The sequence below is a fragment of the Caloenas nicobarica genome, chromosome 4 (genome assembly GCF_036013445.1).
Source record: "Caloenas nicobarica isolate bCalNic1 chromosome 4, bCalNic1.hap1, whole genome shotgun sequence".
Taxonomy (NCBI): domain Eukaryota; kingdom Metazoa; phylum Chordata; class Aves; order Columbiformes; family Columbidae; genus Caloenas; species Caloenas nicobarica.
This window is the reverse complement of record NC_088248.1, coordinates 6,861,479-6,877,500: the sequence shown is the minus strand read 5'-3', so window position 1 is coordinate 6,877,500 and position 16,022 is coordinate 6,861,479. Positions and strand designations below refer to the sequence as shown.

The 16,022-nt window shown below is 37.5% G+C and overlaps 1 protein-coding gene across 3 annotated transcripts in view; it reads left to right on the top strand.

Moving 5' to 3' along the window:
* The window catches only part of TBCK (TBC1 domain containing kinase), a 101,241-nt gene that overhangs the window by 63,060 nt on the left and 22,159 nt on the right, over positions 1-16,022 (top strand). For all 3 annotated transcript variants that reach the window (XM_065633550.1, XM_065633551.1, XM_065633552.1), the window contains exon 24: positions 10,349-10,524. In XM_065633550.1, the coding sequence (XP_065489622.1) occupies positions 10,349-10,524 (176 nt within the window). The remainder of the gene's footprint in view (positions 1-10,348; positions 10,525-16,022) is intronic.

Here is a 16,022-nt window from a genome sequence, read left to right as displayed (position 1 = left end):
TGACAGCAGCAGAATTAGACGCACATCAGAGAACTCTAGATGCGTATGTGACCCTAGGTAGCTACTATTTTACTTTCTGTTGTTTTGATTCCTGAAAATCCTTTGTCTGCCCACATCCATGATTCATACACTTTTATCATGCCAGAATTTCTGGTGGTTCAGCATTTAGTTAATTAAGGTTTGGTAGGAGGAAGAAATGCAGTTGGCTATCAAGCCAATGCTGAGTTTGTGGGCGTTTGGTGCCTGTTCCCATTTGTTTCACCACTTCCCGAGTAAAAATGTAAACTCCAAGATCAAAACACCAACTTTGAAGAGACTGAAAGAGATACAGTGGGGTTTTCTGTGTGCCAATCAGCAGCAGAAAAGCAAATATAATTACTGTTTTGATTAGGGTTTGACTTTTTATCATACAGTTTTGAAAATGTCATATTGCTTAGATTAAGGCTCTTAGGAATAAATGTCGTGATAGCTCTTTTAAAAGGAAACTTTTTTCATAACTTCAACTATGAAATTTTGACGCTTGGCTTTGCTGTAGCTTGCCCAAGTTCAAAACTGTTGTCTCCCATGGCAGATGACACCGCAAGGTGATTTATTCTGGAGTTAGTGAAGCTGGACTGCTTTTTCAAACTGTTCTATATCTGAAGAAAAACAGCAATTTGGTTTCTGTGGCATGATGCATATGATAATGGTGCTATAACGTAAAGAAAGTGGATTGAAAATATCAAAAGACATCAGAAACGAAAAGGAGATCATGTTTCTAGTTTTCTTTTCTTAAAAGATGTAGGTTTGACTGATATTTATGGAAACATCTTTTTCTGAACATATTCCTCATCTTTGCTATGCTAGATGGCTTTTTTAGTTGGAAGTGGCAGGTGTATTTTATAATGCAATGCCTGAAGATTGTTGTTGCTAAATAATGGCATTTATGAAGCAGAAACTGCATAGCTGCTAGTAAGTGGGGTGGGTTTTTTTCTGGTTTTTTTTCTGGTTTTTTTTTTTAATGGCTTGCAGCCAGCTGTGCATTGGGAGCTGGCTTTAGTACAGAAGCAGAGCAATTTGTTAGGGCACACCTGTTCGCCAAGGCTCTTTGGTAGTGTCAAATCCAGTAAGATTGATGTCACTTTTCTTGAAGCTGTGAATTTGATTATTCATATTTTCCATTTGTAGTGACATGAACAAAACGCAGCTCTAATTTTAGGTTCAATTCTACCATCTTGACACTAAAGAGAAATGCTGTGGTGGGTGACACCCTAAGGAAAAAAATACCAAAACCTTTATTTTATTCATATTAGTGCGCTTGCTAGTCTGTAGTTGTCACTGTCAGAATAAAATCAAATATATATCCTTTAGCAAAGACTGTCTGTCCTCAGAGATGGTGTTTTATAAAAAGGATGAAAAGTGAGTTATCAGTAGAACTTTCGTAGTGAATGTCTTAAAATCAGCGTGCAGCACAGCTTATGTCTCCTGTTTCTTGATAGAGCCTGTATGTGCTCTTCATAGCAAAAGGGGATTTCAGAGAATAGAATAATCCACCTGTTAGTCATGTAGGGTTTTGTACTTTCCCTGGAATAAAACCAAAGTGCGTAAAGGTAGACCATCAGACATACTATCTTTTTTAGGCATGGAAGGAGAAAATTCAGGCCACTCTTACCGGAGCTTTGCTTCTAGATGTGGTGAATTATTATTTTTTTCTCTTTACAAAAGTGTCTTGGGAAAAATGTTGCTGACGGAGCAAGGTACGTAGTAGAGTATCTGTCTATATCTTTGTCATGCTGAATGTGTTTTTCTGCCTTTATGGGTGTAAATTGTCTTCCAAGTAATCTTTAGTTCTCTAATTGTTAATTGAGGAGGATTTTAAAATGAGGCGCACAAATACTGCAGTGTTAAAATTCCTTGATTAAAATGTACGTTAGCAGCACATCTCTCATTGGAGATATATTTTGGAAGTGTATATCCAGTGTTGTTAATAAAGATACACATAACTCATTAAATACAGAATTGGAATGGCAGTGTAGGCTGAGGGCTAGAAAAATTTTTCTGCCAAAATAAGGGCTGAGAAACAAGGTCTGTTTAAGTGAATTCTTAGTGGCTTTGCTGTCAGTTCCCTTTCTTCTGCTTTCTCATATTCAAAGAACTTGAACTCTTGCCTTTATAAGCCTGCATGAGGCATTAGATTCTGTCTATCCAAACTTCTTTGTTCTTAATATACTAAGAGCTGGAGTTTAGCAGAAAGCAACAGAAAGACTAATACTAGGCATGGAGGACTAGAACAGGTTTGTACCCAAAGCTTTGTTGATATTGCAAGCTCGGAATAAATTTCAGGGCTGGATTGTTGGCATTGAATGGCAAAACCTGACCAGGAAGGACAGGTATCCCAACTGGGAAACGTGCATTGCATGTGAAGAACGTTGTCTGTGTTCTGAAAATGGTGATAAATGGGCTGAGAACCCATCAGGGATGTGCCAGGTGAAACCTCTGTCACTGCAAATGTTTAAAAAGTCTAGACAAGCATCCGTAGGGGATAAGCTGGTCACATAGAATTTGGCTTCGGAGCAAGGCAAGGAGCTAGGCAGGCTTGCTGGTTCTTCAATCCTTATGCTAAAAAAAACAACCAAACAAAAAAACCCCACAAACGAAGAAACCACACACTCACGAAGAAACCACACTTTTTTTTTTTTCTTTTACTCACCAGCACAGCGTAGATCTAAAGAAACATGCTCAGCAATTATGTAAACTGATAGGGTATAAACAAGAAACTTGTCTGCTGGGAATATAACCCTGAAACAACACAAAGCTTAAAATGTCTTAAAGATGGTCTTTTTCTGGTTCGTTGGTTGGTGTTGGTTGTTTTTTTGTTATAAAAATATGATATTTAGGGATGTACTGCTTAAATACTTTCATGTGTAGATTCAAATTGGGGGAATGTTAGCCTTTTACAGAATAGGACAATTTTTCCTTGACATCTGAGTAGGTTAATTATGTAGCAAACTTCAAATAATTTAGAAATGTATATTGACAAAGTTGACCCGATGTTAGATACTTAAAGCTACTAGTTTTGCACTGTGAAACATTAACATAGACTTGACTAATGGTAAATGCTGAAAGTTCTGCATCTCAGTAATTTATTTACTGTAGTGCCAAATGACAAGAGCATTTTTTTTAGAAATTAAAGCAGTTTAAGCATGAGTAGGTAAGCAAGATGGTTATTATCCTTCCTGATTACAGTTGCTGGCTTTGTGGGAAATTAACAATATTTCAGTCTTGAATATTATTTTTCTTGCTCTGTGGTAGTTTGTGGGTGTTACATGATTCAGGATACTCTTTAGGCAGATCTAGATACTTCATCTATATTAATCTTTACCCAACGAGGTCACTTGAATGTTTGTCTTATTTCAAAAAACAGCAATTCTAAGTTACTTCATTTTATTTTCTCAAAAAATATCGCAAAGGCTAGCAAGAGGACAGCTCTGCTAATACAAAGGCCTTCTACATATGGCTGTTGAGAGATTGAACCATTGTATAAGCATTTGGGCTGGTTGGCATTTTTGGTTGTAGAGGCTTTTACAATTTTATACTTGTTGTGCCTGGGAAACAGCTGAAGTGGATTCTATCTACCATTCAACTGGATTTACCTATGCATGCTGAGCTTTCAGTAGTTGCATATTACTTCTAAGTTTCACTAGTATTTGAGGCTGTTAAATGTCTGTTGAGTCAGTTTTAGAAATTTTTTTAAAGCCATATAACACAGAAAAGCCAAAACAATGTTTTTCCTTCAAAAACTGAATGCTGTTGGATATTGTGTTAGTGGCACAAGTTCCTCATCTTCATTCGTTTCTAACAAGTTTATCCTCGAAGCTGATCCCTGCAGTTTTGTAAACCTGTTGTTTTGTGCGTCTTCTGTAGATGGTCATCGTCTAGTTACGAAATAATGTTCATTCTTCTGCGGATCTGCTTTATTTCCCTTTATTATTGTGTATCTCTCAGGTTTTGCATAGTAGCCTCCATCTGACTATTTCCATTATACAGTGTGAATTCATATCCTTCTGTTGTTGGCCAGTGTCTTATTCTGGTGTTAGGGCAGGACCAGATGTCTTTAACATTTTGTTAGTTTGTAGAAATGTCTGCTGTTAAACAGCCCTGGCACACCTCGTAAAACTGTTTAAAATGCTTTCATGTCAGAGCTCAGCTGACATTACAGTCTTTATGTGATCTATTTGAGTCGTCTTTCTCAGTAAGACATAGCATGTGGCATTTGGTGGTTCCCTTACAGGAAACATTGACTCTTCCTACTGTCATTCATCATTCTGTGTCTTCCCTGCTTGTCTTTATCAGTGCAGGACAACATCACTTTTCCACACTGGAAGGCGTTCTTTATGAAACCTTTTCACTAAACTGCTGAGAGAGCGCAATTCTTACAATCACAAATAAGAAAAGGATTCGTGGTTGTGCTTTACGCAGTCTAATGTCTCGGGGAATTACTCACGGTGCTTCTCTCTATTGCTCGCTGCTTTGGTCAGTGCAGAACTCCCGGTACTGTGGGAGTTGTACTTTCCAAAACTCTCCTCTCAGTTTCTCCTGTTTATACACAGGCTGCAAACATCCATGCTGTTCTCAGCAAAAGTGTCAGTATCTCACAGATATATGTCATTTCTACTTGAATTATTATCTTCATAACACCCTCCACTATAGAACTCCTGATCTGGATACATTCCAAATTTCTCAGTCCTCAAATATCTCCTTTATGGATTAACATAAGAGACCAACAAGTTCTTTTTCTGCTCTTCGGACTTTGCATGTGACTTCATTACATTAAAACAAAAGTCCTTCTTTTCCCAGTGTTTCTGATTCAGATGTTTGATTTTTCATCAAGAAAGAGCCTGAACCACTTCATTTTTGATACACTAACCACTGGTTGTGGGCATTCAGGCTCAAGAATAGCTTAAATTGTTGTCTTTCCAACAGCAAGGCAGCTGTTGCATGTACACTGAAAATGGCAATACTGTCCAGAAGTAGTAAACAATAGTCACTGTGGAGAACTGCCTAGATTTTTTTTTTTTTAATTCCAAGATACTGAAAGAATTGCAGAGTAATGTGCTCTCAGACAAGGTAGCCTGTCAATGCAGCATTGAAATTATTGATCCTTATTGCAGCTGTGCAACATGCCGTCTGTCTGAAGACACAGGACTGTAGTTTGTTCCTTTGCTTCTACATCCAGTCGTTTTTCTAGCTGAGTGCAACTTCTGTACACCTGCTGTATTACATAAAAATACGATGGCTTCTTGATTGACAACACGTGTCCTCCTGGCAGCTGTTGAAAGATGCAGACTTTGCATCCATGTAGAAAGAAGAACAAAGACTTCTATCTTATTAGCTGAAGAGTTTTAAAATTTACTGATACTTATGTTACCTTTGAAATTTTGGTGCAAGATGCACCGAAAGGGATGCCGATGTGTGTAAGAAAGAGCAAATTCCTATCCATAGAACAGTGAAATAACACAACTGTCCTATAATGTATGAAATGAATTATATAAAAAGAATAATTTTGCGTTGACCTTTTCGTTTATAGTAACCTTCTAGCAGTAGTAGATACAGATATATACTTGTTGGGTAGAAATGTCACTTCTCTTCCTAGATTTCTCCTTTTAAATATCTAGGCCTAGTGTATCTTTCTGTATGTCATCAGAGAAGAGGAGGTTTATGGCCTTTCACCTCTGTTTCTTCTGAGAGCAGCAATCATGAGATGGAACTAAGTGACCTATTCAGCTTCTCTGCTTTTATAGCACAGAGGTTTTCTGGCCTATTTCTGTGGCTGTGCGGTGAAAGCTCCATGTTGTCTGGCAGGGTAGTAATCAAGTATTTGTGATGGAGAGGCCAAACCAAGCCCATAATTCTGGGCTGTTTCCAAAATGCAGAAGCAGTTTATTTTGGTCAAGTTTCTTAACTGGTGTTCTGTTACCCAAGGAAAGGGCTCTGGGATTGATTAACTGCACACAAAGACTTGGTCTGTGTACATTTTCATTAAGAAAGAACCATTCGTGTTATGTTTTTCTCCACTATTTGCTTTCACTTGCTATGAACAATGTATGCACCTCCGGTTTTACTGGAAACATAAACAATTCTATGTGTTTTTGTCACAGGTGTATTGCTTCTAAACTGATGCTTTCTTTTTAACCTCTGTTTCAAGTGTGGTCTAGTTCTCTCCTTTTTCTATAATAATAAACACTAAATATATGTAGCTATAAAAGCAGCTGTGTCAGGCTGAGCCGTCCTTTTCCGTTGAAACTGTTGACTGAGGGAAAGAAGCAGCAGCTTGGTAGGGAGTGATAATTTAGCACGAACAGAGCAAAATTAATAACATCCTAGAGCAACCAGGAAGTTTTGTTCAGAGAAGGAGGAAAATATTTAAATAGGCTTAATATTGGGATGGGGCCGTGGCGAAACCAGGTTACTGTTAGATCACTTTTCGTTTCCTTTCCTACTCTGCTTATTTCAATTCATGTATTTTTTTCGTATTTAAATATCCCAGGAAAAGTCTTTTGATGCCAAGTAATGGAGTAATTAGCCAGTGCCATGAAATTGTTTCCCGTAAGGCTTGATTGCTGCTTGACTGTGAAGTACTTGAACTCGGTTGAGCCAGAACTCCTAAACCCAATGTTTTAAAATGAAACTTGTGGTTTTTAGTTCATAGGTACTTGGGCTTTTTGAAATGCAGGTGCTGTGCACTTTTTGAAAACCAGACTACTTGAAGACATACTAAATTTTGAAGTGAGAACTTATTTTTATACTATTTATATTACATTTACAGTTAGGCTTAAATTTTTTCAGTACACACCTCACAGTTAATGACACTGTGTTATGTCAGCACGTTTTCATTACAGATTTTCCAGCAAAATAATTTGTATGAATAAAAACAAAAGGCATGTGCTTTTGCAAGTATAAAACACCCTGGTGTTGGGACCTTGGAGAGCATAGAGATGTTGTATGTACATCTCCATGAGTGAGCAGGCCCTCCCTCTCCCTTCTAAATGTTTGTTTGCTTCTTCCTGACACCTTGAGATTTATGCAGAGGATGTTCTGAGTTGTTTGCCCATGTCAAGTAGTCTGGCATCCTGGTGAGTTACTCTCTGTTCATTTGTTCTTAGTCCTGCTCGAGAATCTGGGCACTGACTTGATATATTTACACTTCTGATATACCAAAAATATGTATTTAATAATGTGTAAGCTTTAATGTTTTCTGGCTTGTAACACAGTCACTTGGGAGAAGGAAAAGGAATAATACTGTGTGAATGCCAAGTCTTGGTGCAATAACAAAAGGTGGACATTTAATTGGAGACTGAGTCATTTGTCATATATTTGGAAGAGCATGGAAAGAAACTGGAGTTGAAGTAGCACAGCAGACTCTTACTTATTAGCCGAAAGGAGGAGAAAAGATCTTATCTATCGAGGCTGCAAAACATTGCATTGCATTTTAGTTACTGACAGGAAATGATTTTTCTTAACCGAAATTTCCAACCGAGAGTGAAGACTGGCTTGAAGGTTACTCAAGTGTGAAGCATGTTCATGCAATGTGACTAATAAATACTCTGTAAATATTTACACCAGTCTTAAATTCCAGTATCCTGAAACTAATTGTTAAAAAAAGACTGCGAATAAAATATTTCACTACCAATAGTCTTGTCTCCCTTGTGGGTGATAAATGTTGATAATTTCCACATGTATACATACATGTGTATACATGGGATTTTTTAAATTATTATTATTTGTGGAAACCACAGTCTCCTTATTATGTTTTTATTTTGCTTTACTTAGAAGCAGATCAATTAATCAGCAGACTGTAAATTGGTGTGAAGCTTTTGATGGTCTCCCTCCCAAACCACGTGAAATGTTCTATGGAATTTCATTTTCAGCCACGGCCACTGTCCTCCTGAAATGCTGCTCAGAAGAAATGAAAAAACAGACAGCCAAGAATCACAGAACAACAGACTCCTAAATTTTTTACTTACACAGTGATGCGTGAGAACTGGTTATCATTTTTAGGGAAAAACCCATTGCTGCATTTTCCAATTCTCTAAATGGATTCCTTTTAGAATTACAGAGCTTGTTTCTAGGAAAAAACGTTTTTAAAGTCTGTCTCAGTAGTTAATTCTGTCTATATAAATTTCTGCTTTCTAGTGCACCTAATGTTCCTATTCCATCTTTCAATTATCCGTTTTCAATTTCAGATAGTTGTAAGCTATCATGCCCTCTCACAACTGGATGTTTTAATGCTATTTATTATTGTTGTTCAGATTATTTTTCTTCTAACTGGCTAAATTCTGCTTTCATCCCACTTTTTACAAAAATACTGCTAACATTTCCTTAGCGAAGAATCTCAGGAGACAGGGCTGTAACTCAGTTACACCAGTCTCTTTACTGAAAAAACATAAACTGTAGATGTACTACAGCCTTGAACTGAAATTCTCAACTTTTTATAAATAAAATGAGTGTTTGGAAATGTAGAGAAAGTGTGACTGTAGTGACCATGCTTTAGACTCTGTTCTGACCTCTAGGAATAATAACCAGTGAAAGGCATTTGCTGTCTTTATCTGAATTTAGAAATTGTATAGAATTCTCCAGTTGCATGGATTTTCCTTGGGAATGATACTAAATAACAACCTTCCATTACAGTATATACAAAATGAAAAATGTAATATGTTTTCATCACAGAATGAAAAGTTGTTACTTACTATTGAGACACCACGTTGTAAATTTATCTCTGGCAAGTATTATCCCAAGTAGCTAGGGAACCTGGTAGGGTTAAGGAAAATGAGGATTTACTTTCACATCCACGGAAAGATTTTTAGATCTAGAATTAAAATTAGGTGAACCACAGTTTTAGTCTCAGATTTTTCAGAATTTCAGGAGCAAGATAGCACATAAGCATGTTGGCTTCAATGGAATTAAAGCATATGCTGCAGGTTGTATCCTACCTGAATACAGACAACTTTTTGAATGGGAAATTAATAGATCTCATCATTCATATTTTAAACAAAGTAAATAATGTCATCCAACTGGGATATTCCGCCTCAAGCTTCAATTTCAGCTTTTTTCACTCACCGCCCTGCTAATGATTGAGGTTTCTGGTGTAACTCCCCAATTGATAGCAATGCATCAAATCTGTTGATGGAAGTGAATGCTGGATGGCAATGCATCAAATCTGTTTGAGATACACAGATAAAGCTTGGCTGCAGTGCCTCTGTTTTCTTCATAGAAGCTCATGCTTCAGTCTTTTAAATTGTGAGTGCTGTAATATATCCTCGAAGATGCTTGGGACCGATGCATGAAAGAAGTGCATTAGCACTTGTTTGTGTGATGCACTTACACTACGGTTGTTGGAAAATGCAAGCTAGGATGATTTTTCTCTTCACGAGACTGCAGACGAGATGCAAAACTAACTGGTCTTTTTATAGTGATACAAAAGTAAATAGTTTTTGTGTTGTATCTTGTTAGAAGATAGATACATGCGGGATGCTTTGTGTTGCAAAAATGTTCTTTTGCATATGTTTTTCATTATGCTTTGGTAATTTTTATTTGACCACAGCTTATTTTAGGATGCTTCCCATTCAATGGGTATCTGCTGTCTTCCCAAGTACAGTAATACTTCACTCCTTCAGCCAGAGTGTTTCACTGGGAATGTCTGGTTGGGTTTTGTACTGGGTTTTTTTTGGTTTGTTTGGTTGGTTTGGTTTGGGGTTTTTTTAAGCTCTAAAACAAACCCACACATTGTGTTTGCCATCAAGCACAAATTAGTGTTGAGAACTCCTATTTTCTACCAAACAGATAACATGTAGCTTTGTCAAAATGGCAGGCCTCACAAAGTTTGAGAACTGAAGGCTTTCAGTCTGGCTCATAGCAGTATTGAACTGAAAAATGAGACACTCGGTTAATCCAAAAATTCTCCTGTCCGTACACTGCATGAAATGTACTGATGATGTGCTGCATGTGCTCACATTCAAGTCAATAGTCTGACTTGCAACGGCATTTAATGAAGAAGCCTTAAAATGACTAGGTGCCAATTATATTCCTCTCTTTGCATTGGTTAAAGTTCTGTCACACTTCTCTTAAACAGATTTCCATACAGAACTAGGGATAAAATCAATGCTTAAAATATCTGTGCTAGTTTTTAATTATAAAATTTCTAAGTCTTGTTTGTTTGGTTTTTAATGGAAAATGATTTTGCAAACTACATGCCCTTTAAGGGGGTAGAGATGGTTATACATAAATTAATAATGTCATAGCTAGGCTAGTTTGCTTTACTGACTTTTTTTCATGCTTGCATTTCTTGTTGTTGCTTTAAATCCCTGATCAGAGATTGATATTGAGCGTTGTGTTCGTGAGTCAATCAACCTGTTCCGCTGGACCCCGAAGAGCGCTACGTACCGACAGTACGCACAGCCCCCCCGGCCAGCCAGCGAGAGCAACGGCACCAGAACTTCCATGTCCTGCTTTTCAGCTGACTATCAGGAGGCACCTCGAAGTGACCTGGTAGGTGACCTGGGAATTGGAGAGTGGGGAATTGGTCAGATTGAATGTTTCTCTTGCCCCAGGTGGTTCTTTTTCTCTTTAAAATTCAGACAGGAACAAAATACCTGCCAAACCTCAGTTATGGGCATTTATGTTGTCACTTCCAAGCACAGGGGTTTGACACATTCATCAGATGTTCTGATTTGCTTGTCGGTTGGTACACAGTGTTCGAGCCTATGCCATATTATTAATTTCAATGAACAATCCAATGCAGTGAATGAGAATTAACAGAAAGGTTGTTGGGTTTTGTTTCGTTTGCTTTGAACTTCAGCTTCTTTGATGTACATGCCAAGAAAATTATTTCTTCTTGTGCCATATTTCTGCCTCTCCCAACTCCTGCTCCTTTCTGTGGTGTTTGTTACCACAACAGACCAGTGTCCGCGACTCACCTGCAGAACTACAAACAGGCTTTATCTTAGGAGAAAAATAGTAAAAAGAACAGTTTGCCAGTGAGAAATAGGTAACTGGAAAGCGATACAGACAGCTCTGGCTGCGTTTTCCATTTTGGCATCTCAGGTTAAATGTATGACTCAAGTTATTTTGAGAGGTACTACGTGAGTTATGCCTGTGTTTGTCTTGGCAAAGAATAACTAGTGGCTAAGAGTATATCTGCATTAAATAGATACTCGGTTTAGCAAACATATTTTTCCCGTCTTTCTCCAGTAAAATCTAATGGTTGTTTCTCTTGTCAAATACACCATCTGAAGAATGGTGATTTGAAAAGATTCCTTTCCTTCCTCTCGGCAGTGTAAATGTAGTCAGTCTCTCAAAACTTAAACAGTTTTATTTTGGTTTGGTTTTTCCAATGATCCTTGTGGGTCCCTTCCAACTCGGGACAGTCTATGAATAGGGGAAGGATATATAGACCTGCCATCTCTATATGGTCAATTTTAGTCTTTCTATCTGATTTTCCTAACTCCTAAGAAACTAAGAACTGTATTGTTACTCAAGTGTGTCTTACTTTTTAAGTAGTCCTTAAACCTGAGTCTGATAATCAGTCATTTTCTTGTGTTTTTTACTTTAGTGTTGATTTTATTTCTGTTGCTGTATTTTCTGGAAGCCTTAGCCACAAATCCAGGACTCCAAGTGCTACATATGCATATACAGAACAAAAGGAAACTCCAAAGAGCTTACAGGACTTAAGAAATAATAGGTGAATTTAGGGAGGCAATTGGGAAGAAACATGAAATGACAGTAGAATACTGGTCGCTGTCATACAGGGTTTGTAGCCAACATAACTGCTGCTGTGCTGTTCCAGAGAAATGTAGAGATACTTTCTGAAGGAGCTAAGGGCTGCACATTAATGTAATAATTCAGATAGGACCTTAGCAAGTCATTCTGGTACAAATTCCTGCAGAAAACAAGCCCAATACTAAATTTAGATGAGGTTGCCCAGGGTTTTGTTCTGTCAGATCATGAAAATTTCTAAGGAAAGAGATTACACAGTCTCTCTTGGCAGCCTGGTCTGATACCTGACAGTGCTAATAGTGAAAATGTTTTTGTGTATTGTGCTAGGTTTTCTTCATGTTATGATGACAGGAGAGTAAAAAGACAAGTATCCTCAGTCCTAAGGATGTTCTTCTGCCTTTCTGTGTCCAAACAAGAGTGAAGGGACTTGGAAATAGCCAGGGGGGAGATAGGAGGAAGCAGCAATGTTCTACTGAACTGGTAAATAGAAAAAAGATTTATTTTTGTAGCAGGAATAAAAATCCATTATTTTGGGTCAACCAAAGTTTCTTTCAGTGTTCTTCCATTTCCTGGGTAGTGTTGGGGGTGTTTTTTTAAGGACAGTAATTATATTTTTGTACTGGAAGTTGTGCTTGTTTATAGTGTCAGTAACTGGGCTCATCCATCCCCCAGTTTCCAAGAAATTAAGCTAATGATTTTGGTATGCTATAGAGGAGAAAACAAATAGCATAACTTCTCTTCCCTTCTCTTTCATTTCTGCTTTCTGCTTAACAGCAAAGCACTTTCCATTTACTGCAGTGTAACTGATGGTTTAACTTCTTTTGAAGCTCGAGTGTATTGGATCTTTTGGGTGCTACTGTAGGGGTTTTTTAGCTCATCATATGGAGCAGCATTATGTGATTTATACAGAAATATGTGAATATATTCATGCTCTTTCTGTAGTGAAGAGGTAACTAACCTCATGGATATCAGAATGACAAGCAGATTCATATGTTATGTTACAGTCTACAAATATGTTTGCTCTCATGTGCTGTATTTTTGTGTGTCAGATTTTGACAGAGATACATCCAAGCCAAGTGTGTTATGGTTCTGGCAGGAGCTGTAGTTCAGACTTCAAAAATCCTGTGTAACGTGAGGCAATGATGAGCTGCCTCTCACTTCTGGCCAGGTCTGCGCTTCTGGGTATTCGTCTTTGTAAGATGACACTTCTCGGGGATTTGAGCAACATTGCTAAAAAAATAAAATAAAATAAAAATTGAAATTATTGGTGAAAAACACTGTTTATACCCAAAGATGTTTGGTTTTGTTTTGGTTGCTGGAGTTTTTTTTAACCTTAATCCTGGAACTATCTATCTCTTTCTTTAGACATATCCTCTACTGCTGTTTGTTGCCAAGAAAGCAGTGGAATCTGGGTTCAATCTTTAGCACACACAGTAGCCTTTAATGGATTTTCTAAAATACCGTTGTGCCCCTGCTGGTCAGCCGAACTCTTAAAAAATTAATTTGCTGGTTTTCCCTCCCCCCATTTAGTTGGTCATTATTTGGATAAGCACTTTGTGCTACGTTTGTATCTCCAGTTTTCTATTCGTGCATCACCTCTGTATTTGAGGGTGGGTAGGGTAGGAAACAATTCCTTTGTAAACAAAGCTGTGGGTTTGCTGCTGAAGGTAAATTATGACTTCTTGAAACATTAAGTGTTTAGTGTATTTAATTCTAAACACCAGCTGTCTCCTACTCCTGTATTTGTATCTTCCTTCTAAGCTGCTTCAGTTTAGAAGTCTCTTAAGTGCTCTTTATTGGCTACTAAAATATTTGTGTGTATCTGCATGTTACAGTGCTTTGGATTTTAATAACATGAGAAGTATTTGCCCTGGGTGAGCACTTTTCTTCCTAAATCAGCAAGCAGTAAAACAGAATTGGTTTTACTCTTTTTTTTTATCATTATTGTTGCTTAGTTTTCATTTTAGTGGCATCCGTTTGAAACTTCTTAAATAGGCTTGGGTGCTGTCTTCCCTCCTGGACTTGTGTGTTGCTTAATCTTTTACTCTTTCAGCCAGTAAGCATATTTCTACTGAGATAAAATCTCAAGGAGGAAATAGTTTCAGAGAGAATGAATGCACATCTTAAGTGGTTTTTCATGGGGGTTTTTTGAGAAAGATAAAATGGAAAAGAAAAGAGAAAAGAAAAACTTTTCACTGCTGAATTTTAGTAGCAGTCTACGCAAATTTGTGTCTGTAATTTTTCTTATTATTTTTCTTTTAAATAGTACTTTTCTTTGCATATAATCAAGGATAGCTTGCATGACAGACTTCTTACAGGTGGGAATTCAGGCCTATTTGCAATAAATACGCCAGCGCTCAGTTGCATCTAATCTCCTGTGTGCACCTAGGATATATTTGTCCATGTAAAATGTATTGGCTGGGTTTATATTAAGCCCTTGAATAACTGGTGTGTAAAGTCCATCTCTTCTTCTAAAAGAAGCGTGATGAGTAGTGGATACCAGCATTTCTGTTCAGTGTACAAGCTGGGAAATGTTCGATGGTGCGATGTCCGTGCTATTCGTATCGGTTGTTACAGATATTGTTCCTCAAGGGTCTTCTGCTTGGACTGCCTTGACCCATTTCAGATTTGTTTTCTGTTCTGTTTTTGTAGGGAACTTGGTTTTGTTTCCTTCTTTGGTTGTTCCACTACTCAACAAAAAACTATTGCTCAAATTTGTCTTTTGTTCATGTTGTGTGACGCACTAACTGATCAAGATCTGAGTTAACGTTTCTAATTTATTTCGCATGTGCCTTTGATGCTTCTGTTTTTCTGATTGTAGCTGCCAACAGCTTGAGTGAGAAGTTGGGTTATTTGTAATTTTTGAGATGAGTTCATTAAAATAGTTTTTATGTCACTCTCCTGTAAGTGAATAAGCAATTCACTGTTTAATTAGGCATGTCATAAGCTCGTCACATTCTAACAACTATTTTTAGGAATTTTTGAAACCTTAAAAACTTTCTCCGTGTGTTTGTTAGCTTTTCAAAGTTTTTTTGATGCTCCTAAGCCAGGCAGCCGGCAACCAAAAGGTGGGGACTGTAAGGAAACCTCTGCTTCCAGTGCTTTGGTTCTGCAGATTAAATTAGCTGAAGGAAGCCTTTTTTAGCACTTTCTGTACTCTGCTTGGTTTTAAACATAAGAATGTGTTTTATTATGTTTTAGGACTTTTTCTGATAGAAGTTAGGGCATTAAATCAATTACCAGAGTAGATAAAACAAGGAATATATTGGCTTAGGAAATAACTGATGTTAAATGTTAATTTAAGAGTCCCTAATGAATGTTGTGCTTGGTTTTTAAGTTGTAATATGAATAGCAATTATTTTAATTGAATGTAAACTCATTAGAACAAGTGTGTTTTTTCTTAGTTGAGGCAGAATTAAAGGAATAAGATTATAATAATATAAATATTATTTAGATGAGACTGTTAGACACTCATTTACATCATATTTCAGGATCGTAAATATATTTTGTACAGACTCGGTCTCAGAGTCTCCATGGCACGTGTTTGTCTGCTGTGAATGTGAACGGGGCAGTGGGAGCAGCCGGAGCCCCCCCTGCTGCAGCTTTGGGCTCAGGCGCCGCATTCCCTGATTGTCCAGCTGCTCCTTCCGCACAAGCCTTTGCCATTTACCCACTTTGAAGTTGCGAGCTCAGTGTATTTGACCTTTTTTGACCTCCCACAATTGGGATTCCATGACTGATTAACAAATGTGCTGGGAGGGGGAGAGGATAATTATACCTGCAAATTTAATTAAAAAAAAAAAAAATCTAGCCAGTTATGTCTGTTTGCATATTGTGGGAATGTTCTTTTTATTATTTTTTTTTTTCTGATCTGGAAATTGTTTTAAAATCAGATGCTGGTTTGATAGCCAATTAAATAGATAGATCAATTAAATATTATGAGTTACATTTTTCTCTTTTTTCTAGTTTTGCCATATTAGTGGGGGGAAAAAAAATACTTTAAAAAGTCATAAGCAGTAGCCACTTTACGGCAGTATAAGGAATATGGCAGGTATCGTCACCACCCTTTAAGGTGTGGAATTTACCAAGAGGTGAGCCGTTTACAAGATAAAGAAAGGATCGGGCTCATAATAAAGTAGTAAACGCAACAGACCAGTGCATTCAGGTTTGCTACAGCTGTTAAATGGTTCAGATTTGAGCCAACTCCTGGTTTTCCCTTCTATGCCCAATCTTGGCTGCTGTGTAGTGTATCCTGTTAGAAGACACTGTCT